Here is a 26,519-nt window from a genome sequence, read left to right on the forward strand (position 1 = left end):
TTTAGTTTCTTCCATGTTCATAATTTTAGGTCAATTTTCCCATCTCTCACAATGACAATGCTCACAACGGTCAGGCGGTTAAAGACACTTCTTCAGGAGTTCGAAAATCTTCCCATGCCCAGGTTCAGACTTGGCAACCTTGGTCCGGTGTGGGATGGACGAGACTTTTTATTGGTAACTGGAGTCTGATACCCACAGCCCTTATAGCAGCTGGACTCGCTATTCTGGCCATTATGGTGCTCCCCTGCCTAAAGACGTGTGCAGTATTTAATTCATCGAACCCCTCGTCAGAACACTATAACCCAAAGGATGTATGTTTCCCTAATTCTGTCTAATGATGCTGAGACTGCAGTTCGTTTACTGACCAGCTGGGAAAAAGACCAAGTTTGCAAATAATACATTCCAGTTGAGAAGTCATGAAGCGTAGCTAAAAGAAAAGTGAGGATTGTGAGAGATGAGTAACACTGATCTAAAAGAAAAGTGAGGATTGTGAGAGATGAGTAAAAATGATATAAAAATATGAAGATGAGGAAACTAGTATAGATATATGTGTAATGAATAAAGCCAGTATGAATAGGATAAGAATAGATATAAGAATAGATATTAGAATGTAGGAAGTAAAGTTAGTCTGAATAAGATAAGGGTCTTCTAGCCTTTTAGACAGAATCAGCAAGTTCACCAGTATGAATAAGATAAGGATAGATAATAGATAATAGAATGTAGGAAGTAAAGTTAGTCTGAATAAGATAAGGGTCTTCTAGCCTTAGACAGAATTGGCAAGTTCTGCATGTAAGAAGTTAGTCAGCCCTGAGAGTCAGGAAGGTGTGAATAAGGACAATGACATGATGGGACACCGACAGGATACCCCCTGGTCCTCCAAGTTCACAGAAACAGCATGTAGGCAGACAGGATTGCCTAATGCCAAACTCATCCAGGAGGCAGAAGAATGTAAGGGGGAGGGTACTTCTATACTGAAATAAACTGTATAAAAGTTGGGTGAGCCTCAGTGTGTGTGTGTATTCCCAGGGTAAGGGGAAGCACCCAACTTTGCATTGTTGTATAATAAATGTTCTTTGTTCTCAATTTTTGTCTCCAGCAAATTCTGTGAAGGTACTTCTGTTTCTAACAAGTGTGAGGTAGGGAAGGATAAGATGTGGATGTGGAACAGGGGTACAAAGGTTAGCACAACACGATGGGCTGAAGGGACTGTACCGTGATGTTCTCAAATTCAGTCATGTTCTGTCTGAAAGATGGAGCAGATCTTGCCTTTCTTCCTGTGTCCGATCAAACGTTCGGCACCGATGTTGTCAGTTCTATTTGGTTGTTGGAGAAGTTTGAGGCTGCTCAGAAATTTCGCGCGCCGCTCTTCTAGGGATTACGGGGAAGGACGTGTGCGCAGCTTTTCGGGGTCGTCGGTCGCCGGGAGATCTCGCGAGATCCGGGCGCCGGTGAGGAGGGAGATCCAAGCGCGAGAATGGTCACGGGGTCATCGGCTGGTGGCCCGGAGGAGCAGCGCGGTGGTGGGCAGGTGGGTACCTTCGTGGGACCCGGGCCCGAGGCTGGGCAGGAGCTGGGGGAGGCGTGTGAGAACACCAGCGGGCAGCCCATCTGGCCCTCAGCGGACCTTTAAATACCGAGGCCCCCTCTCTCCCCGCCTTGGGGCCCGCCGGGTTGGGGTCTCCTTACAACGGGGAGGACGGGGTAAAACCTCCCCAGTTCCGGGAGAGAAAGGGTAGAGCCTGCACCTTGTTCGTTCTTGGGGGAGGGCCGAAATGGAGCAGAGCCCCCCTCCCCCCTGCTCTGGTGGGTGCAGGGCAGAGCCCCCTCCTCCCTGCTCTGGTGGGTGCAGGGCAGAGCCCCCCCTGCTCTGGTGGGTGCAGGGCAGACCTCCCCTTCCCCCCTTGCTCTGGTGGGTGCAGGGCAGAGCCCCCTCCCCCCCTGCTCTGGTGGGTGCAGGGCAGAGCCCCCCCTGCTCTGGTGGGTGCAGGGCAGAGCCCCCCCTGCTCTGGTGGGTGCAGGGCAGAGCCCCCCCTGCTCTGGTGGGTGCAGGGCAGACCTCCCCTTCCCCCCTTGCTCTGGTGGGTGCAGGGCAGAGCCCCCTCCCCCCTTGCTCTGGTGGGTGCAGGGCAGAGCCCCCTCCCCCCTGCTCTCGGGTTGGCAGGGCAAAGCACCCCCCTCGCAAAATCAGCAGGTAATAGGTAGAGAAAGGAGGGAGGGCACAGCAGTAAGCAGAGGATGAGGAATAGCTTAGAGAATGGAGGGGGAAGGGGCTGGAGAGCTGAGGGAAAGAGGACAGAGGGAAGAGGAAACCAGGTTAGCAGAAACTGGAAAGGTCGATGTTAATGCCATTGTCTGGAGTGTGTCCAAACAGAAAATCAGGTGTTCCTCTAGTTTGCAGGTGGTCATGGTGGGATAGTACATGGGAGTGTGATGCAGAATTGAAATGGCTGGTTACTGGGAGGTCTCTGACACTGGTGCAGTCAGAGTGACGGTGCTCAGCAAAGTGATCTTCCATTCTGCACCCAGTCTCTCTGAAAGTGATCTCCCAGTCTCTGCGAAGTGATCTCCCAGTGTCTGACTCATCGGTGATCTCCCAGTCTCTGCCCCTTGCCTGCTGCTGTGCCTTCCCTTCCTCGTGCCTTTGCAACCACGCCTCCTCCTTTACCTTTTTACTTGGATGCCTGCTGACATTTTTCCATGCCTTGATGAAGAGCTCAAGCCTGAAATATTGGTTAGCTATTTTTATCTTTGCTATATAAAGTACACTGATTGACCTGCTGAGTTTCTCCAGCATTGTGTTTTTACTTCAACCATTGAGTCTGGGATTGCCCAGGGAATTTTACAAAACTTTAAAAAAACGTTTTAATTCCTTTTTTTTAGATGTAATTACACAGGTGGAAGAAACTCAAAATTTACCTGAATCTTGTAAAATGGCAATAATTTCAGTAATTTCAAAAACAGGGAAAGACCCGTTGTCACCATCTTCAGACAGAAAAATTTCCTTTATTAAATACTGATTTTTTTCAAAAATTGAATAAATTGATAAGAAAATTTCTATGGAAAGGTAAGAAACCAAGAATACCCTTGGAAAAGCTGATAAGGACATATATAAACAAGGGTGATTGCAGTTGTCAATTTTAAAAATTACTATAGGTCTGCCTAATTAAGATTCTTGTTGGATTTTTATAAGATAGGAGAAAAACCATCCTGGCTGAGGATGGAACTATATAAACCAGGGGAAAGTGTTTCAAAACATGTTTGGGACCCATAATAAACTTTATTGGTAACTGCAACCTCGGGCCTGCAACTCTTAATGAGAAAGAGTAGATGTAAGGAAAAAGTGAATCACATAATATTTAAAAGACACGCTCCCTTTTCTTATTTTTAAATTTTTTTATCTTTCGGTTCTGTTTGTTCTTTCTATTGTTATTGGGGGGGTGGACGGGAAAGTGGTTGGGGAGAAAATGGAAAAATTTTGTGTAAATATTGTTAGAGATTGGTTATAATTTGATGTATTAAATACATTTTAAAAAAAAACATTTGCATGTGTGTTTTGCCTGGAGAAAACCATTTCTTCGGGTTGTACTGGTACAAATAAACTTGAACTTAAAAACAGTACATTAATGTTGTCTTTGCTCTGTAACAACTGGTATCTCTGTAACTGCACTTTTGTACTGGGTATGACTTGTACAGTCGAACCCCATTATAACGCGATACTTGGTACCCAAAAAAACGCATCGCATCAATAGTGGGGTCACGCTAAATCACACACATTGATCGCGGGAGAAACCTCCCCCCTCGTTCATGGCACCACCTTGATTTATGGCAGCACACCCCTTTCCCACCCCCACCTTGTTGGCGGAACAACTCCCCTTCATCAATGCAATGAATTCCCACCAAGATAGACGTGACTGTTCTTCCCGTAATCACTTCGAAACATCCATTGTGCCACGGCGTGGCCATCCCTGGTACTGCACCTTTTAAAATGGGCCTGCTTGACATTCCATGTCAGTGTGGAATGTGGACCTGAAGCCTTGTGTGTATTGGAGTCTAATGATACATTACATTATATTGTGGTTCCACTGTAGTATGTATGAAATGTCTACTGGTCTGCTCTCAAACTGTCTCTGTCACTGTATCTTGGTACATGTAACAATAAACTAACTCCTCAGCTCTAAAGTCTGTTGGATATCAAGCTTTCTTGGATTTTTTTTTACACACAGACAGCATTAGAGGTGAGCGTGACATTATTACAGAGCCAGTGACCTGGTTTGAATTGGTTGCTGGCTCTAAGGAGTTTGTATGTTCACCCCATGACTGCGTGGGTGTCCTCTGGGTCCTCTATTTTTCTCTCTTATACCAAAGGTGTGTGGGGTTAGTAGGTAAATTGTTCACATTGGTGTAATTGGATGTCGCAGGTTTGTGAGCAGAAAAAGGGTTGCGGTACTGCATTTCTAAAATTCTATAAACTTGGAGATGCTGTCTGATCTGCTGAGTTTTCCTGGAATTTTCTGTTTTTGTCTGTTTCAGTAGAGTTGGGATGATGTACAGTGGAAGAAAGTATATTTGAATTTGTTTTTAAAAGTTTTTTTTTTAAACCTGAATAGTTGAGTTCTTCTATGTGGCATTGTTGCAGGGCAAGACAGAATGGATGATCTAGGAGAGAATACCACTGTCTTCTCCACCTTGCGTTCCTTCAATAACTTTTTGTCGCAGAGTTCAGCTTCTGTACCCAGCACAAGTGAAGCAAGCTCCGCTTTACGACTGTTACAGAATCAGCAGAGAACTGAGGTCAGTCCGTTTTATTGTTTGAGGTTCACTATGGTACTTATGATAGTAAACATTTAATGTTCTAGTTTTTTAAATAAATATTTCTGCATCCCAGCGTAAAGAAGTCCATGAAAACGCCCGCATCCAAGCGTAAAGAAGTCCATGATAACACCATCTGGTTGGAGATTGCCAAGAATGAATATAAGATGTACCTCCAACATGTGCTGTTGATCAAATTGTGCTCCTTTGTTAATTCATGAATGGCTGCAGTCTATAACCATGCATAGAGCCTTACAGTTAACACAGTTAAACAAGTAATTCTATCAATGCTGGGGTCAAGTGTAACCCACAAATGTACAGGAGAAACTCAGCAGGTCACACAGCACCCATGGACCAACATGTCTGTGTACTATCAAATTAAGGCCATTCATACATTAGAAGAACAACACCTTGTATTCCGTCTTAGCGCTCTCCAACCAGACTGCATTAGTATCATTTAAAAAATTTAGACATACAGCACAGTAACACGTCTCGAGTCTGTTCTGCCCAGGAGTCACGTGATGGAGTAGTGGCCGGTAGGAGAATACCTGCCCTCTCCAGAAAAGAAGAAAAAAAGTGAAGAAAAAGCAAAGCCCCAGACACACAAATCACAACAAATAAAAGATAAAGGTGTGGAGAAAATGGCACCTAAGAGAGAAAAATCAAAAACGAGAGAAAAAGGAAAAATGCTGGAAGAGAAAGGTGAAGGCCTTACCTGCACAAAAAAGTAGGGACCCACCATGGAAAGAGGAGCCTGCTCCACGAAGTTAGTGGAGACCCCGCAGGGTTGCGAACCACCGACCGCGGGACTGCAAAAAAGGCTTACTGAGCCAAACAGGCGCGGAACTGCGCATGACAAGAACACCAACGGGAGGGGGGTGGGGACCATCTGTTGAGTGAAACTTCAAAGCACGAACAGCTTAGAGAGGCTCAACAGCAGGGCTCCCAGATGGAAGATAAAGAAAGAACGGGAAAGGGAGGGGTGAGAAAGAAAAACGGAAGCAGGAGACACAACAGATAACCAGCCCAGAAGAAGAGGACCAACATCAAGAAACCATGAAAAAAAACCCAACAAACTGAGACAAGTAGCTCAACAAGAAAGTCAGAAGAGACACAGATACAAGGAAGAGAAAGAGAAGACACAAACCCAAGAGCAGACACAGAAAAGAACACCAAGCTCTGCACAGAGGAATAGGGAAAATGAATGGACTGTACATAGATTAAAAAAAAATTTCAAGAACAAATGAAAGCATTAAAAGAATGGTTGACCCTAGAATTTAGTGAAATGAAAAGAAAAATGAAAAGTACAGAAGAAAAAGTGAGTAGAATAGAGCTAAAAGATTAGAAAATGTGGAAAAATGTGTAATGGCGGTAGAAATGGAAGTGAACGACTTAAAAAGAAAATTGGAAGAAAGTGACAAAAAGTTAAAGAAACACAGGAGTTGTTAGCTCAGAAGATGGATATAATGGAAAACTATAGTAGGCGAAACAATATAAAGATAGTGGGCCTTAAGGAAGATGAAGAAAGCAAAGATATGAAAGAATTTATAAAAGAATGATCCCAAAAGTCCTGGGAATGCCAGAAATGCAGGAAGGAATGGAAATAGAAAGGGCACACAGAACATTAGCCCCGAAACAGTCACAACAAAAACCAAGATCCATTTTAGTAAAATTTCTGAGATACACTACAAGAGAAAATATATTGGAGAAGGCAATGAATAAAATTAGAGAAAACAAAAAACCACTGGAATACAAAGGACAAAAAAAAATTCTACCCAAACTTAAGTTTTGAGCTCCTAAAGAAGAGGAAGGAGTTTAACGCAGCAAAATCTATGGAAATTAATGTTAAGATATTCAGTGGTGCTTAAAATAGTTATCCCGGGGCAGCAAAACAGACTGTTCTTGGATCCGGAGAAAGCACGAGAATTTGCAGAACACCTGCAAGACAGAAAGAGAGATGAAGAGATGTAACAAGAACAAATAACGATGACAAACTACATAGAAAGAAGAAAAAATAATGTATAAGTAAGAACTAAAGGAGGGAAGGAAATGGAAGTATGAGAGAAGGGGGGAAGAGGAGGGGTTAAAAAAATAAAAGAAAATGAGAAGAAAAGAGGGGGAGCTTTGTTGTAATGTGAAGATAAAAGTTTTCTGGGTGGGGGGTTTTCCCAGCATTTTCTGTTTTTATCTGTCTAAGCAGAGTAGGAATAATGTATAGTGGAAGAAAATATCTTTGAATTTGGTTTTAACATTTTTTTTAACCCGATAAATGGAGTTCTTCTTTGCGGCATTGTTGTTGCAGGGCAAAGACAGAATGGATGATCTAGGAGAGAATACCACTGTCTTCTCCACCTTGCGTTCCTTCAACAACTTTTTGTTGCAGAGTTCAGCTTCTGTACCCAGCACAAGTGAAGCAAGCTCCGCTTTACGGCTGTTGCAGAACCAGCAGAGAACTGAGGTCAGTCCGTCTTATTGTTTGAGGTTCACTGTGGTACTGATGGTAGTAAACATGATGTTCCAATTTTATTTTTTTAAATAAATTTTTCTGCATACAGTAGACATGTCAAAGTTTATATGAATGCCATCTGATTAGCGGTTGCCAAGATGGTGTCCAGGTCAACCCTGCACACAATGGGCCGAATCTCTGTAGCGAGCAGCCAGTGTGGCAGGGCACAGGGGCTTTCCCCCCACCGTGCAGAAGTTCCAGGCTGCAGGAGCGCATTGCCAGAGGAACGGCCAGGCCTCACAGCAGCATTGTGACGTCACTCCTGAAAGGAACGCGCATGGTTGGTTTACTTGCTTGGTGTGGACAGCATTTATTTTAGCAGCTCTGCCTTTAGCAGTGCTACAGTGGTGACCCCAAACAGGTTCTAACATTTTAGAACCCTCAACACGAAGATGAATCCTGCCAACTTGTCCATAGCCCAAGCGCCTGCCACCATCGGATCTCCCATGACAGTTATGCCATAAACATCCACTTGCTGCCGTTCTAGGCAAACCATCCACACAGCTGGCTGCAACTGGCAGAATCACAGTTCGCCTTGGACACAAAGTTCAGGCACATGGTCAGTACCCTGGACCCTGCCACAGCAGCGAAAGTTGCCCCTTTTGTCAACAACCCACCTGTGGACGGCAAGTACATGATCTTTAAATGGTTTTTGCTTGAGTCACTTGAACTTAGCTAGCACAAACGGGCCATTCGCATGCTTAACACGCAGGGTCTAGGTGACTGCAATCCCTCAGAACTGATGCAGGAGCTAGTGGCCCTTGCAGATAAACACACAGAGTGCTTTCTGTTTGAGACCCTGTTCCTTTTCAAGTTGCCGGTCCACCTTGCCGCCACCATCTCCAAAATGGACTTTGCCGAACTGCACCTTGTGGCGAGAGAAGCAGACCAGGTCTTACACATTTCACAACCTGACTCCATCCACGTGCAGCCCATTTGTGAAGTGGGAGCAACAGCACAAACCTTAGTCACCTCGTGTACCTCCATGGCAGCCATCGCAGCAGCCCAGCGACAAAACAGCAGGCTACTGCTACTACCACCATCGGTGGGGCCGCAGTGCCCGGCCGTCCTGCACCTTTTCAGGCAACAAACCCAATCCGATGCAGGGAAATGAGTAAGCCGGCCGCTATTAGTGGCCTTGATGGTTGGCACCAGAAAAGGCCTGCTTTGCCTTTGCGACTGGAAGGCCCAGCGAAAATTCCTGATTGACCCTGGTGCAGATCCTCCCACGTTCTTTAAGCGGAAGAACAATTCCAGAGGCCTACCCCAACCATCCCCACCTAAGGGACACATTGCATGACCATTCACACCTGGGATGCCGTTTTCAGATGGGACTGTACCGTCGCCTCAGTAGGCCATGCTCTCCTAGGAGCAGATTTCCTCCGGGCGAACGAACAAACTGGTTGACCTCAACCAATGCCGGCTCTTTAATGCCACCACCTTCCAGGTTTCCCCCCCCTCACACTGTGCCATTGCACTTTCTGGCCTTTGGGAGTCCACGCCCTCGAACAAAGCAAGTGCACCACATTGCTCACCAACTTCCCCACTCTACTGACCCCCAACTCCCACAATGCAGAACCAGCACATGGCGTGCAACACCACATTGAGACCACCGGACCACCCGTATACGTGGAGGTGTGGTGACTGCCCTAAGATAAGCTCCTCCCAGCCAAGGCTGAGTTTGCCATGATGGAGGAATTGGGGTTGTCCGCTGTTCCAACGGCCCTTTGGCTTCGTCACTACACATGGTCCCAACGAGCTCTGGTGGCTGGCCCACCCCTGTGGAGACTACCGCATTTATTGTATTTCATAAGATCTGTGATCTTTTTCCATGAATGAATCTCTGAGAGTGTCAATACTCTTGGATTCAGTTTGTTTGACATCCTTCTCAACTTTATTTCGTTGAGTATGCAGTAACTTGGGATGTTTTAAACTGCATATATCACAACTGAGTCACTTATTACACTTTTTGATGATGTGTCCTTTACACAAGCAGCCAAAACATCTTCCATTCTTTAAAAAGATTAATTTCTCGTTATGCAACTTTTTCTCCAGTCATGAGCATCTTCCTAAAGCATGCTTATCTTTGCAATACAAACAGCTTTCCTAAACATTCTGACCTTCCTTCTCTGTTTCCTTGTTCTTTCTTGTGCTTGTATCTGACACAGCAGTAACAAAGGTACTTCCCTTTGGTTTCTGTTGAGACAATGACTTAGACTTCTCAACATCTTTAGGAACTATTGAAGTATCCTTAATATTTCCAAATACTGGTACATGCCAATCCAAAAATTATACAACATCCTCAAATTATACAACATCCTCAAAAGTGGTGTCCCTTTCAGCAAGAATCTTAAGCTCTGCAAGTTTGGTTCTCCATAAATCCTTGAGCTTAAAAGGCAATTTGTGTATAATAATCAACAAATGAGCAAGCAAATTCAGCTTCCCATTGCATTACAACATCCTCTCAGGAAGAGTCCAAATGTTTGTAAAGCTTTTGTGTCCTTTGATTTTATTGCTGGCCAAGAAAGAATCTTGCTATGTGGCCCTTGTGACTTTATGTTCATTGCCATAATGATGTTGCAATAATTCTTTTGGTCTTTTAAAACCTTGTCCTGGATTCATATATTGGCAACTTTTGACTAACTTGTTCGGCTGTCCTTCAGTATACTGTTCCAGGTAATAGAGATGATCTTTAGTATTACTTTCAATGTGATGTTCAAAAGATTTCATAAATGTTAGATATTGTAATGGACTCCATGAAAAATTGGAATTTACTTCTTATGCAAACCGTATGAACCTTGTTGCTGTGTTACATAGCAAAAATTTCATTTTATTTTCCTATGAGTGATATATTGTCTTGTCCACCATGGCTTGCGACTGGTTGTCTTAAGGTGAATGGAAAAAACGGACCTTCAACTGGTGCCATAGGTGTAGGACCTTGACGTTGATGGGAAACCTTGGGTTGTAAATGATGGGATTGGTGGAGATCCTTGACTTGTAGCTGGTTTCCAGCAACATGAGGAGACATCAATGGTTGAATATGATTAATTCTCATGGTTGAACGTTTTTGAAATGCCCTCCTTTCGGGAAGATCCTTATACTGTGTGCTCTGGAGAGATTGAGTGCCGCTACTTCTTTCCATAGGATTGGTCATGGTAATTTGAGCACGAGCAGTGACACCCGTGGCTCCTTGCTTGAGCATATTTGTTTCTTGTGGTTGCGTTACCCATCACTCTGCTGGAAGGTTAGGTACTAGCCCTTTAGGTATGTCACTTTGAGTGACAAATTTTGCAGAGAGCCTGAGCTAATGCTGTCACTTGGGCCATAATCATAGCACATTGTTCCTCCAGCTCTCTTTTCTCCATTCAATGATCTATTTTGTTCTTCACCAGCCACTCGTAACCTTTTAAGTTGCTCTTCTTGCTCCAATGGCTGTTTCTTGATTTTGACTTCTTGCCTCAGTTGCTACTTTTTTTTAAGACACCGCCTCATGTTGACGTCCTCTATGGAGTGAAGTCTGGTGCCTATGATGTCTCAGGCTGAATTAACAACCCTCTAGAGTTTATTCTTGTCCTGAGAGTTGCCAGTGATGCAACCAACCAAGTTACTGTCCATGGTACACCTGTAGATATTTGCGAGAGTCTTCGATAACATACCAAATCTCCGCAGAAACCTCACAAAGTATAGCCACTGGCGAGCTGCCTTCGTGATTGCATCAGCATAGAGGCTCCAGGACAGATCCTTGGGAATTTGAAGTTCTTGACCCTCTCCACTTCTGAGCCCTCGATGTGGACTGGGTTGTGTTCCTACAGAACTATACCTTTTTGAAGTTGGCTCTCTCACTCTTGGATTAGCTGATACTAGATCTTGTCAGAGTTGTTTGGCAGGTATCTGAGGGAAGTTTGGGAAAGACTTCAAAATAAAGTGTTGAATCTGAAAATCACTAAATAAGTGTGACGTAGGTAAGCCCTATGTGTGGGACAGAGGTGGAGCTGCTAAACGCTCCGTCTGCATAAACATTTACAGAACCAGAACTATCAATAAAAGAATTATATAAGAAATTGAAGGAATATGGAGAAGTGTCGGGTTATAAGATCAACGTAAATAAAAGTGAAGCAATGCCTATGAATGATGCGGATTTCTCAAAATTTAAGAAAGAATCACCATTTAGATGGCAAATGCAAGCAATAAGATACCTAGGTGTACAAATAAACAAAAATCTCGGCCAACTATATAAACTCAATTATTATCCACTAATGAAAAAATTACAGGATGATTTAGAGCATTGGAAAGATTTACCATTAACACTAATAGGAAGGATAAACTGTATTAAAATGAACATTTTTCCAAGGATATTATACCTATTTCAGGCATTGCCAATACAACTGACAGAGAAATTCTTCAAGGAGTTAAAGAAAATAATAAGGAAATTTTTATGGAAAGGGGGCAAACCGAGGATAGCACTAGATAAATTAACAGAATGGTATAAACAAGGAGGCTTACAACTGCCAAACTTTAAAAATTATTATAGAGCCGCACAATTAAGATACCTATCAGATTTTTATCAAACAAGGGAAAAGCCAGATTAGACTAGATTAGAATTAGATAAAATAGGGGAAAAGACACCTGAACACATATTATATAAATGGGATGAAAAATTGGTACAACATAGAAGTTCTCCAGTATTACATCATCTACTCAATATTTGGAAGAAGATTCATGTAGAAAGAAATAAAACAAATTATCAATTACCAAAACTAATATTGACGCAAAACAAGTTACTCCATTTTACAATAGATAACCTTTCCTTTAGAGAATGGGAGAAAAAAGGGATTAAAAGAATAGAAAATTGTTTTTCAGGAAATAGATTATTATCCTTTGAACAAATGAAAGATAAATACAATATAATTCAAGATACAGCACTGGCATATTACCAATTGAGATCCTACTTGAAGGATAAATTAGGAAGCAGTTTGAGTTTGCCAGAGGGAAGTAACTTTGAATATGTGATTACAGATACAATGATAATCAAAAGATTTATAACAAATATGTATATTAAACTGCAAGAAAAGGAGAATGAGGAAACAAATGGTAAAACTAAACAAAAATGGGAACAGGATTTAAATATAAAGATAAAAAAGGAAACATGGGAGAAGTTATGCTCTGGAACGATGAGAAATACAATAAATACGAGGTTACATATGATACAATATAATTGGATACACAGGCTATACATTACACCTCAAAAGTTAAATAAATGGGACCCAACAGTATCTGATAGATGTTTTCGATGTAAAAAAGAAATGGGAACAACAATTCATGCAATCTGGACATGTGAAAAAATAGAAAAATTTTGGGAAGATCTCAGTCAGATATTAAATAAAATAACAGAAAACAATATACCAAAGAATCCAGAGATCTTTCTCCTAAGTAACATAAAAAACAAAGAATTTGGAATTGATTTGGAGGATGCACAATAAAGATTTGTTAAGATAGCTCTAGCCGTAGCAAAAAACTGTATTATGTCAACCTGGAAATTGGAAGATAATTTGAAAATACAACAATGGTATATAGAAATGAATAAATGTATTCCATTAGAAAAAATAACATATAGTTTAAGAAATAATATTGAAATATTCGAACAAATATGGGAGCCTTATATTAAACACAATAGCGAAAACCTACCGGGGACAATCACTACCTAAGTTAACGGAAGGAAAAGGAAATGAAAAGAATGGACTCAGTGGAATTTCTGGTGTATTTTTATTGAATGACAACCTTGTCTGACTGGTTTAATGTATCCTAGATTTTATACCTTAAATGGACGGGAGGGGGGGAGGGTGGGAGGGGAGGAGGGAGGGGGGGGGGAGAAAATGACATTGTATATGTGTGAAAAGGAAAAAATGTGTATCATGGTTAATATGATTTATGGTGTGAAAAATAAAAAATTATATAAAAAAAAAAAGATCTTGAAGACATTTGATACCTTTAGTTTTTCATGTATTTAGAAAAAGGATCAGTGACTAAAGGTGAAAATAAGTGATTGTTATATAAGGGACCCAGGACTGATGCCACTGTCCACTTAAAGTGATGTCTAATCTGGTACCAGATTTTTTTTAACCGTATTGAGCACTACTAGGTCGTCAGTGTTGTTGGAGGGTTTTGTAGGCAATGGTGGCTAAAGACACGATTGACAAAATGTCTCTTCCAGTTTACACTAAGAGAGCTCAGGAGAAAACACCCAGAAAGTTAGCATATATTATGTGTGCTGCCCAGTAGGAAGAACGAGTCCTCCACTAATGCTTTTTGAACCAAATAAATATCCATTGAGGTGGAAGAAATATGTAAAGGAATGGTTTGAAACATGTAAAGGAATCTTGATAATATATTAATTTTGACTATATTTATTCTGCCGGTTAGTGACAGGGGAAAATTGCTCCATCTCTGAAAATCTGATTTCACCTCGTCAATAAGAGAAGTAACATTTTTATTAGGAGATTAGAGAAAGTGTGTTTAATGTTTACTTCTATTCTAGTTACTTGAAACCTGATCGACTAAACTGAAAAGGCAGGTCTGATTGTTTAAGTTGTAGAGCTGCTCCATTGATGGGGCAACATTCACTCTTTTGAATGTTGCAATTTGGTCACCCCTTTGCAGGAAGAATGTGGTGGGTTTGGAAAGGGTACAGAAGAGATTTACCAGGATGTTGCCTGGTTTAGAGTGTATGTGTTATGGGGAGAGGTTGGGTGGTGAGTATAGGAGGCTGAAGGGAAACCTGATAGAACTTCATATTCTCTGTTCATAAATAGAGTGGACAGTTAGAATCTTTTCCCTGAGGCAATAGCATCACAAACTAGAGGACAGCATTTAAGGGGGGTGGGGGAATGTTTAAGCAAGTTGTGTGGGGTAAATATTTTACAGAGAGTGGTTGAAGCCTGGAATGGGCTGCCGGGGTAGGGGTGCGGCAGAGTTTTAGTTTGTTTTAAAAATCATGTTTGGCACATTCACGTGGGCTGAAAGGCTTGTTCCTGTGTGTATCTAAAGTCTTCCACTGTTCCATTATGTAACTAACCTGTGCTCCCAATCTATGTTAGCTGACTCCTAACTCATTCAATGGTAGTACCCTGTGTTAACCCATAAGATGCTGGTAATGATCTTGGAACTTGCTTTCTAATCCTCCATCTGGATTGGTGATCACCCTTTCCAAAAGGATCTCTAACTATCAAATCATTAATTTTGCTGGTAACGTTATGTCGGACCAGATTGAATGCTCCCTTGTAGGTTTTGTAACATGCCGTTCAAGCAAATTATCGTGGATTATCGTCTATGAACTCATTATTTCAGGAATCTCTTGAATTAGGTTTAATTCTCCAAATAGAGTAGTAAGTGATTAAGTTATTGTGTTCAAGACTGCAGTAGGTTTTGGTTGGAGAAATCAGTGGAAAAATTGAAAAGACCAATAATCAGATCAACGATGAGATGCCTCAGGACCTGTTTATTTTATGCCAAGGTAAAACAACTGTTTTTATGCTTCTGGTCTTCAAGTACAATAAAATTATTTCAAATTCAATAAGATGAAGTTATAATTATAAAAAAGTGTCAAAAGATGGTTAATCCACCTTTAAAAATGAGTAATACCCCTCCCCCTGAAAAACTTGGAGTCTTGGAATCCTCATAACCTGTAACAACCTGAGGGTTGTTAATTCAGCCTGCGACATCACAGGCACCAGAGTTGTTTGGCACCATTTCTGAAGAACAGCACAGCCTAATTCTATTCTGCATTGTCAATTCAGCAAGTCACAAGTTAAGAATAGAAGTCTTATTTTGCCTTCATCCATTTTTAAAACCTGAAGTAGAATACGTTTTGGTTTCTTTAGCTTTCCAGGAAGATGTTAACTGGTTCACAAAGATGGAGCGACCAATCATTTTTATGTAAAGATTAGGAAATGTGCCTATGGTGACCTTTCATGATCTCAGGAATTTATAAATGATGCAGTTTTTTAATGTTGGATCACAGTTTGTTGATTGATGAAAATAAGCAGAAAGGGAACAGAAATCTACAGTTTCTACAAATACATTGGATTTGAAATCAAATCCTTTCTGTGGCAAGACAGTGTCTTGTTTATTCATTTTGCATGGTGCCATTACAAATGTTCTTTTAGCCCATTAAATAAGTTTGTTGTTGCGGCACAGTTGGTGTAGGGTTAGCACAATGCTGTTACAGCGCCAGTGATCATGGCTGGGGTTCAAATCCCACACTGCCCTTAAGGAGTTTGTACCTTCTCCCTTTGTCTGTGGGTTTCCTCTGGGTGCTCTGGTTTCCTCCCACCGTTCAAAATGTACCAGAAGTTGTAGATCAATTGGATATACAGGTACATGATCCTTTATCCGGACGGAACCCTTGGGGGATGGTGTCTTCCGAATTTCAGATTTTTCCGGATTTCGGAAAGCCCATCTGAATTGTGTTGCTGTATCCACCCCCACCCCCTTTCCTGCGGACCCCCGGCCGCCTCCCCCTTTCCTGCGGACCCCCGGCCGCCTCCCCAACCGCGGACCCCCGGCCGCCTCCCCCAACCGCGGACCCCCGGCCGCCTCCCCCAACCGCGGACCCCCGGCCGCCTCCCCCAACCGCGGACCCCCGGCCGCCTCCCCCAACCGCGGACCCCCGGCCGCCTCCCCCAACCGCGGACCCCCGGCCGCCTCCCCCAACCGCGGACCCCCGGCCGCCTCCCCCACCCGCGGACCCCCGGCCGCCTCCCCCACCCGCGGACCCCCGGCCGCCTCCCCCAACCGCGGTCCTTCGGCCGCCCGGCCGCCTCCCCCAACCGCGGTCCTTCGGCCGCCTCCCCCAACCGCGGTCCCTCGGCCGCCCGGCCACCTCCCTCAACCACCGCGCCCTCGGCCGCTCGGCAGTCTTCCCCAACTGTTGGTTCCTCGGCTGCCTCCCCCAACCTCGGTCCCTCGGCCGCCCGGCCGCCTCCCCCAACTTCAGTCCCTCGGCTGCCCGGCCACCTCCCTCAACCGCGGTCCCTTGGCTGTCTCCCCCCGACCGCCAGTCCCTCGGCCGCCCGGATATCTCCCCCAGCCGCAGGTCCCTTGGCCGCCTGGCCGCTTCCCTCAACCACGATCCCTTGGCCACCTCCCCCAACCACTGGTCCCTCGGCTACTTCCCCCGACCGCCGGTCTCTTGGCTGCCCGGCCACTTCCCCCAACCATGGTCCCTTGGCTGTCTCCCCCGACCATTGGTCCCTCGGATGCCCTGCAGTCTCCCCTGTCCACCAGTCCCTCGATTGCCCAGCAGTTTCCCTCAGCCGCCCGGCAGTCTCTCCTGGCCGACTCCCCAGCCCACCTCCCCCGACCACCTCCCCTGACCACCAGTCCCTTGGCCGCCTCCCTGACCGCCGGTCCCCACTTGCCAGATTTTGGAGTTTTCCGGATAAAGGATCGTGTACCTGTAATTGGGTGGCAAGGGCTCGTGGGCCAAAAGGGCCTGTACCATGCTCTATGTAAAAAAAATAAATTTAAGTATATTGCCATTGTTTATTTACATCAATCATACTGTTTCCAAAAACTAAAGAATTTTCATATGGTTTAAAAAATATAATTTCAGTATACATTATCAAAATATACTTAGACTTGTCAAAACATTTATTTCAATTTGATGTCTTAGCTGTCACTCCCAACTCCTCACAATTCCCGAAGAGCTAAAATTAAAGATTGCTTGTTTGCATTTTCCAGTTTGAAGAGCAGGCTGAATTTATTTGTTCCCACTCTCGCATCCTGGAGGTGGAAAGGGAAAAGCAGAAGATGGAGGTCAGTCATAAACGAGCCAGGATTGAGCTGGAGAAGGCAGCACAGAACAGCTCATGGAACTATGAGGTTTGTATTGACTGTTGCAAAATCTAAATTTTTGTGAAATAAGATGTTCATTCTACTTTGTTGTTCTGCGCTACTTGCTAGCCTCCCTTTTGCAAAACTATAATTGTATAATTTATTGTATTTGAATTTAACTTTCCCAGGATTATTATGTCAACCTTCTGGTTAGGAGACCAGAAGCATTACCTGTGACCTATCAGGGACTTGGTCAATTTTCAGATCCTTTCACAGTTATTCAGTAACTATGGGGATTGGTAGATGCCGGATAAGTGTATTTTTGGTTGCTTAAGACTTGCTATTACAATGCCTAACTAATAGACCTGTATTAAGAATAAGCAGTTTAAAAGTCAAAAATACTCTACCACTTTTTTGAATATATAAACCTTAAAGCATTTTACTTTATTTTTAGTCACATTCTTTGAAAATATTTAACCGTCACTGCATCTGCAGGTTCCTCCCCCTCCATAGAGCCGCCCACAAGATAATTATACATAATTAACCCCCCCTCCCCCAAGTTTATTGATAAAGCCTCTGATTGGGATGACTTTCACTACAGGGATAAGGAGACACTTTAAGCAAGTCACCAAAATGGCAAGTGGCATCAACCAGCTGTTCATCCTGGGCAATATTATTGCTGTTACACACAACTTCATTCAAACAGCTGCTACAAGCAAGACATGACCAAGGCACTCTGTTGGCTGAATATTTGCTCCCATCTTCACTAAAGGTTGATGTTGTAGCCGCATGCTACTCGAAAGAAGACATAGTCACCTCATGTAGTCAGGTTAAGCTCTGAGTTTTATGAGGGCTCAGGCCTGACTTTTATATTTGCACTGTTCCCATAGTGGCCCCTCTTGGCTGACATCGCAACATGCATAACAAAAGCAGCTTTCCTGCATAACAATGCCCTTCTTCCCCACGCATTGTCCCTCGCTGTTGGGCTGGCTGGCCTTTAAGATGCCCTTGCCGTTCACCTGCCGGTTTGCTTGTTGGGATTAGTGCTGCTGGGCAGGCTGTTGGCCCTTGGTTGTGCTTGCCCCCCGGAGTGCCGCCTCAATCCCCGCGGTGGTGGGCTGCCACATGACCCCCACCCTGTAGTACCAGCGGTATTGTCTTTGGTGTCAAGAGTTAAAGACTCTGCAGCCTTCCATGGCCTGGGTCTTCGGTGTGGTGCTGGTGCCAGGTCCAGGCATGCCATCTTCAGCCTATCTTTGGTGAAGAACTCCATCTTGCCTCTGACCTCCAGCTTGAATGTGGCCCCGTTATTGCGGAAGACCCAGAATGGGTGCTTGTATGGCCTCTGAAGTGGTGGGTGATGTGGATCCCTGCGAATGAAAACATATTTACAGTTCTGCAGATCTTTTGGTATATTGGTCCTCGCGTGTCTATGCCTGGAAGGTGGAATTGGGACCAGGTTGCCGACTCTTTCTCTTAGTTTGCTGAGGAATGCTGCTGAGTCATCCTGCTGTTCACCTGAGGTTGGTACGAATTCTCCCGGGACCATAGACGAGTTTGGCCGAAGGGTTGTTGAGGTCCCCCTTGCGTGCTGTGCAGATGCTCAACTGCGCCCATTGTAGCTCGTCTACCCAGTTGGGTCCTTGGAGTCTGGTCATCAGTGCGGTTTTGAGGTGCCTGTGGAAGCGCTCCACCAACCCATTGGATTGTGGGTGGTAAGCTGTTGTATGATGCAGCTGGGCACCCCATAGGCTGGTGAGGTAAGACCACAGACTGGAGGTGAACTGGACCCCTCTGTTGGTTGTGATGTGGGGTGGTAACCCAAACCGTGCCACCCAGGACAAGATGAGGGCCCTGGCGCATGAGGTTGTGGATGTGTCTGCCAGTGGAACAGCTTCTGGCCTGGTGAAGTGGTTGACCATCGTGAACAGATAGTGGAAACCCTGGGATACTGACAATGGTCTTACTATATCCACGTGAATGTTGTTGAACCTTCGTTCTGCAGGCTCAAAGTGCTAAGGTGGGGTCTTGGTGTGCTGTTGTACCTTGGTTGCATGTCTTTGCCCACCCGCTGACCTGTTCCTGCAATCCATGTATTTGCTGGCTACCAGCTGGACCGTGGTCCTGATGGATGGATGACCAGTCTGTGGTTGGAGTTGAAAACCTGTCGTTTCCAAGTTGCCGGGATGATGGGTCTGACCTGACCGGTGGCCACGTCGCACAGGAAGGTGGTGTTACCTGTGCTGACTGGGATGTCCTGGAGCTGCAGTCCCTATATGGCAGTCCTGCATCGGGGCATCTCCTCATCTTTATGCTACTGCCAGTGCCACGAAGTCCACTCCCCTTGATAGTGCGTGGATACTTTGCCTGGACAGTGCATCGGCCACCACATTGTCCTTGCTGGAGATGTGCCTTACATCTGTAAGACCGTGTTGTTGCTGGCAGGCCAACCAAGGGTCTGAGATCTTAGCCAAGGTGAAAGTCAGGAGCTTGTGATCTGTGAAAGTTATGAAGGACCTGTAGCTCTCTGTTGAACGTGCTGTACTTCAGTTCTGGAGGCCGCAGATGTTTGTTGAAGAAAGCCGATGGCCACCAACTTCCTTTGATCTGCTACTCCAGAACTCTGCTGATCACTGCTCCTGGGGCATCCACCATCAGGGCTGTTGGAGCATCTGCTCTGGGATGTGCCAGGAGAGCGGTGTCTGCCAGGGCTTCCTTGGCCTTCACCAAGGCTTCCACTGACTCCTTGTCCCAGGTGATGTCCTTTGCCTTGCCTGCCATCTGGGCAAACAAGAGTTGCATGATCTGGGCAGCTGAGGGAATGAACCGGTGATAGAAATTGACCATCCTCATGAACTCCAGTTTACTGGCTATCAGTGTGGCTCTTTCCTTAGTTATCCTGTGCCCCAGGAAGTCAATGGCCTCCAATCCGAACTGGCATTTGGCTGGGTTGATCGTCAGGCTGAACTCGCTTAGTCGGGTGTTGAGGTTGTGGAAGTGTGCCATATGTTCCTGTTGGTTCCTGCTTGCCACCAGGATGTCGTTCAGGTACACGAAGATGCCTTCCAGGTCTCGGCCCACTACGTCCATGAGTCGCTGGAAAGTCTGTGTGGTGTGCTTTAGCCCGAATGGCATTTGGAGGAATTTGAAGAGGCTGAATGGGGTGATGATGGCGGTCTTGGGGATATCATTGGGGTGCACCAGGATCTGATGATATCTCTGCACGAGGACCAGTTTGGAGAAGATCCTTGCCCCCGTGCAGGTTAGTCCTGGATGTGCACCATGGGGTACTGATCTGGTGTTGTGACTTCATTGAGCCAGCAGTAGTTGCTGCATGGTTTACAGCCCCCCAGTTACTTTGGGTACCATGTGCAGGGGAGAAGCCCAAGGGCTGTCTGACTGCCGTATAATGCTGAGCTCCTCCAGCTTCCTAAATTCCTCCTTCACCAGCTGGAGCTTCTCACGAGGAAGGCGTCTTGCCCTTGCGTGGAGCGGCGGGCCCTGGGTCAGGATGTGGTAGTGTACTCCATGTTGGGGCATCAACGTGGTGAATTGGGGGGTGTGAGCACTGCCAGGAACTAGGCTGGGACCCTAGGTATTCATCTGATCTCTGTCCGGAGTCCCGGTGGAGTGCTGGGAGCCTGGTGTCTTTGAGGAGGAAGTCTTGGCGTGGACCAATCTCCTTTCCTTGAGGTCCACTAGCAGGCTGTGGTCGCGCAGCAGGTCTGCACCGAGGAGTGGTTGTTCCACTATGGCCAGTGTGAAAATCCACTAGAAGAAACTGCCTCCCAACTGCAGTTGGGCGTTGCGGGTACTGTGGGTCTGAATTGTGCTGTTGTTGGCAGCCCTTAGTGTGGGGCCCAACTCCCTGTTCCTGGTGTGAGGCAGGACGCTGACCTCTGCTCCTATGTTCATGAGGAAGTGTCCAGACTGTTGGACCCAAACATGCATGAGGCTGTCTTGGTGGCTAGCCATCATGGCCATTAACTATGGCTTGCCCTGGCGTTTCCCTGAAACATGCATGGTGAGCTGCACCAATGGGGTCCAGCGCCCTATCTCTGCTGGTAGAAACATCACTGGTCATCTGGATCATCTCTAGGGGGCTGCTGTTCTCTCGGCGGCTCTGTATGGGGTTTAGCGATGAGCCTCACATATGCCGAGCACTCTCTCCTGTTTCCACAGAACGTCTACTTGTGCTGCGACATTTTAGGTGGCTGAAATCTGCGTCAGCCCGGAGCAGTTGGATGTCCTTGGGCAGTTGCTCCAAGAATGCCTGCTCAAACATGATGTAGGGCTTGTGTTTGCCTAGGAGGGCTAGCATCTTGTTCATGAGGGCTGATGGGGACCTATCCCCTAGCCCGTCCAGGTGGAGCAGACATGCCCCTCTTTCACGCCATGAGATCCCAAAGGTTTTGATCAAGTCCTTAAAGGCTCCTGGATGAAGATGGCCTGGTCCAGGGCACTCACAATGTGGTAGTACTGGGTAGATTCTGCTGTGATCTGCTGGATTTAGAACTGTGCCTCAGCCTGGTCAAACCATACGCACGGTTGATTCATCCAGAAGGTCAGCATCTTGAGAGCAACCACGTTGACTGCTGCCTGTTCGCTCATCGCTGGGTTTAGATGCCGTCTAAACTGTTGTGGTCACCAATTGTAACCACGCGCTACTCGAAAGAAGGCACACACACAGTGTAGTCAGGTTAAGCTCTGAGTTTTAGTAGAGCTTAACCTTTTATACTTGCACTGTTCCTGCCGTGGCTCCCCATGGCTGACGTCACAACATGCATAACAAAAGTGGGTTTCCCGCACATAGGCGCTTTCCTGCATAACAATGCCCTTCATCCCCGCACGCTGTCCGTCTGTTGGCTGTGTCGCAAGGCCAGTGCCATTTTGATATCGCTGGCCTTTAAGCTGCTCTTGCCATTCACCCGCTGGTTCGCTTGTTGGGGACAATGCTGCTAGCCTTTGGTTGCTCTCGCCACCCGGCTCAAACACCCAGCGGCGGGCCACCAAAATGTGTTATTTCAGAGAATATTTACTTTTACAATTTTAAGCTTGTGAATTTTTGCCTTATTACAGGCCCAGAGGACTCCAAAACCCAGCAGCATTAGAAATTCACCAAGACAAATGGTTACTTAAACAAAAGTTACTTTAAATTTTCTTTAAACATAAAAACAGGATCAGACTTTTAACTTACTACTATGAACTTAACCTTTCTAATTCTAAGCACACGTGTATGTAATGTCTGCATAAGTTCAGAATAGTTCTTTGATTCACAGTCCAATCTCACTTCTCCAATTTCACTGGTATCAGGCAGTTCTTATACAGTGCACAGAACTTAACATTTATGAATCTTCACCAAGCTTTGGAGCTTGAAAGGTAAATGGTACTGCTCAGGAAGGTTCTTGTTGGTTTTCAGAGAGAGATTTATTGCTCGTTGGACTCAAACTGATTCCTTCCAATCAGCCACTTCAGTGTCTTGCCAAAGAAACTTGCCTCATCAGGGTTTTCCAGATGATGACCTCTTTCTTTCAGGTCATCACAGAGTTCATTTTCTGTTTCCCTTATCTCAGGTGAAACACCACACAGTCAGCTGACTCCTCTTGTATGGACCGCAAGGGCTTTGAATAGGCTGTAGTCAGAACTCACAACCCGTCTTCCAAAATGGGGTTTTTCCACAAGCTTGCCAGCTTGTCCTGTTCTCGTCCAAACTGCTGCTGCTGAACTGTTGAACCAAATTCTTTCTCTTTCTCTCTCGTAGAAAATCACATGCCCCTCTTTGAACAGCAAACTGCACTTAGACAGACTGCGGCACCAGACCCAATCTTCTGAGTCTGTTCATCTGTGGCTTTCCAAAACAATAATCCATTACTCCACAACATGTCCAATTAATACCTACTTAAGTCTCTCTTGGCATTCTTCAAAGTTTTTGCAAAGGCACTTGGAGCCTGGACTGTCTGGCTTGAGCAGAACTCTGGCATTTTAAATGAGATCTGTGTTGTGAAGTGTTTGTTTGTGATCTACACTAAAAAAAACCTGCCACAATTTATCTCCTTTAAAGCATATATACAATATAAAATATAGCATAATCTGTCACAGCCTATTGTTTTATTCTTATTATTTTAATTTTTTAAATGTATTTTTCTCAACTTTTTTTCTGCTAGTTGCTTGAAATCTGGATACCAGAGCTTTTATTGTCATGCGTCGATCATCAGTATTAATGTCATTTATCAGCACTGGGCCTATAGCCTGCAAGGTCATTGTCAAATAAAGAATTTCAAATGTGAAAATAATTATGACTGGGCTGTAATTTATTTTTATGTCTATAAGGATGAATTGGGTTTGTCATGATATGACTTTTTAAATCTTAATTGTGTATAAAATTATGTGAGGCCAAGATCTGATGATCAGTGAATTCAGTAATTAGAGGGACATGTAAGGATACAGTGGGAATTGAAAGAATGTAGTTTCACTCAAATTGTGATGGTGGTATGGAACTCGGACCAGGTTTGTGTTCCTGGAGGTAGGGATAATTTAAAATGCATTGGTTTATTTAATGTGGTCACAGTGGTTTCCTACATTTCTATTCTATTTTCATGATTTTACTTATAAGCATAAAAGTGATCAATTTTAGGCAATTGTGGATCTTCAAATGATACCTCTTAATATTTTCTGTGATCAATTTTGCTGTGATTTGTTTTATCCTCTTCCAATGTAGCGAGAGGCAGATCGGAACCAGGAACTGGTTACCCAAATAAAACAGCTGCATGAGAAGGAGGCTGAGGCTGAGGTGAAACTGAAGGATCAAATAAATGTAAACAATTCATTGAAAGAGAATCTTGTGCTCCAGAATAAAACGTTGCAAGAAAGAGAAGAAAAACTCTCTGAAGCTAATCAGGTATATTGATTATGCAACAAAGATGAATCGCTTATTCAGATTACCAATGAGAAAATGTATTTTTTAAAAACGTGCATAGTTATTTTACTTCTTTCTGACTAACATGCCTTTATTGATTTCATCTTTGCTAACATTTATCTTTTAACTCTCGATAGGGGTGATAAATTGTTAAAACTATTTGTATATTAAACCCATCATGAAAGTCAACTTTTTTAATCCCACCTCTCTGGTTCCACTGTTTCTATCTCCACTTTAACTATTTCTGAACTTGCTTTTCTTTTGAAATTCCCTCTCTTCCCTCCCCCCTCAGTGATCATTCCCTCTACTTGACCCAGCTGCTGTCTAATACTCAATCACTTCTTAGTCCTTTCCCAGCTTCTTTCCACCATAATGAACTTGATATCACCTCTTATGTAAGGGGTGTATTTAAGGCAGAGATTGATAGATTCTTGATTAGCCAGGGCATCAAAGGTTGTAGGTTTTCTACTCAGACCCAAGCAGTGGGGCTGAGTTGAAAAATGGATCAGCTCATGCTAAAAGGCTTGGCTGAATAGCCTAATTTCTGCTCTTATGTCTTTTGGTCTTCTGACTTTAGTCTCAATAAGACTCAAGACCCAAAATATTGACTGACCATTTCTGTTCATGAACGGTGCCTGACCTACTGAGTCCTTCCAGCAGCTGGTTGTTTGCTCAAGATCCAAGTATCTGCAGTTTTTATTTCTCTTTGTAGTCTTAGCATTTTTCCTGGAAGAGAATGCTAACTGACACAATTGCATTACTTATTCTGCATTGATACATTTGACATCTATAAATATTCAATCCTTAAACTTACCCATTTAAAATCATTTTGAAATACTAAATCATATTTTTACCAAATACTTAACCCTTTATTTAAGGACAAACTCCCATAATTATGAAGATTTGCCAAAAATGCTTCCATATTCAATGCAATAATAATGGAATCTTGTGGCTGTTATTGAATTTTTTTTTTAATTAAAAAGTCTGAACAAACATGGAGTACAGGCACACACTATATACATGATTAATATGTTCCAAGCAAGTTCAGTGCTATGGAAAACAGCATTATTACAAAGCACCTCAATATAATATGTTCCAATTCTATAAAAGGGATATAGAAAACTGATCTTTATTGGCAATATGTGAACGTGATTTATTTAAGAAAATATTTGTCTAATGTAGATTTGTGTCAAATCTTTCGTCAAAGTTAGATCGCTACCATGGTGGGATAGAGCAGGGAGGGAGCCTGATCACAGCAGGGACAGCGATAACTTTCAATGCAGCCACTTAACTCTCTCGATTCCACATTTCCAATATTTTAAACTAGAGTCTTGCAAAGTATTATGAGGTGGTTTAAATAGCAACAACAATAAAACTTTAACGTTGCAAATTTAGAACTGCAGGTGAGAAATTTCAAACGACTGTATATCAAAACCCACGCTTATTGAAACTGTGTTATACAGAGTTTGCCTGCATGTAGATATGCTCTTGGGACTGGTATTGTAATTGTGATTTCAAAGTGCCTTTTACTTTCAGTATTTATATCATTTTTTTTTGAGGGCCTTGACTTTTGTTGGGGAGATATACAGCAGCTGCCCTCTGTTAGAGACCTCTCTTCATGTGTGAGCTTCTACTTTTTTAGAGCTGATGGGGTATTGAAACAAGTGAGACAATACAAAAAGGCAAGGGACCTGTTGAATTGCACAGACTTTTGTATATCAATTACAATCACAGTGTCTGCAGTTTCACAGTGAAGTACAGGTGCCTAACCTTTTATCCAGCATTGTCGGGACTGGACACCTGCCATTGTTCGGAATCATTTTAAAATGGCGGTCCCTTTAATCCTGCTTGAATCATGCTGTTGTCTCTCACCTCGCGTCGGATGCGCTTATAAAGTAGCGGGATATTCCAATGTGAGTCATGCTCGATGTGTAGGGTACTTATAAAGTGATGATACCACTAATTAATGAAGCGGAATGCGACAGGATACACGGGAGTTGAGTGAGGGTCGTGTCAGGGTCACATTTGGTGCCAAACTCCATCTTTGATGAACAGATATCGTCTACCAAAAAAAGTACCAGTTTTTGGAAATTGCTGTTTTTCGGAATCCTGGATAATAGGTATGATCTTTCTCATAATTTCAAGTGTAATTTTGATGCGAGTTAGTTTTGGGAACAGTGACCAATTTTGACTATTACAAGCCCAAAGGACCCCAAAACCCAGCAGCAATAGACATTCACCAAGACAAGTAGTTACTGAAACAAAAGATGTTTTTAATTATCTTTAAACATGAAAACAGAATCAAACTTTAACTTATCTCTATTAACTTAACTAACCTTAACCCCCTTCTAATTCTAAGCATACGTGTATGTAATGTGTGTGTAAATTTAAGAAAAGTTCTTTGGTTCACAGTTCAATTTCACTTCCCATTCTTTGAAGTTCACTGGTTGTAGGCAA

The 26,519-nt window shown here is 43.9% G+C and overlaps 1 protein-coding gene across 10 annotated transcripts in view; it reads left to right on the forward strand.

The window, feature by feature from the left end:
* Nucleotides 1-1,440: 1,440 nt before the first annotated feature.
* mad1l1 (mitotic arrest deficient 1 like 1) overlaps nt 1,441-26,519 on the forward strand; it is a 1,066,498-nt gene continuing 1,041,419 nt past the window's right edge. For all 10 annotated transcript variants that reach the window (XM_069928298.1, XM_069928297.1, XM_069928299.1 and 7 more), the window contains exons 1-5: nt 1,441-1,528; nt 4,637-4,791; nt 7,112-7,267; nt 17,054-17,194; nt 23,865-24,044. In XM_069928298.1, the coding sequence (XP_069784399.1) occupies nt 4,648-4,791; nt 7,112-7,267; nt 17,054-17,194; nt 23,865-24,044 (621 nt within the window). In that variant the 5' untranslated portion in view covers nt 1,441-1,528; nt 4,637-4,647. The remainder of the gene's footprint in view (nt 1,529-4,636; nt 4,792-7,111; nt 7,268-17,053; nt 17,195-23,864; nt 24,045-26,519) is intronic.

Source organism: Narcine bancroftii, chromosome 3 (genome assembly GCF_036971445.1).
Source record: "Narcine bancroftii isolate sNarBan1 chromosome 3, sNarBan1.hap1, whole genome shotgun sequence".
Classification (NCBI taxonomy): Eukaryota; Metazoa; Chordata; class Chondrichthyes; order Torpediniformes; family Narcinidae; genus Narcine; species Narcine bancroftii.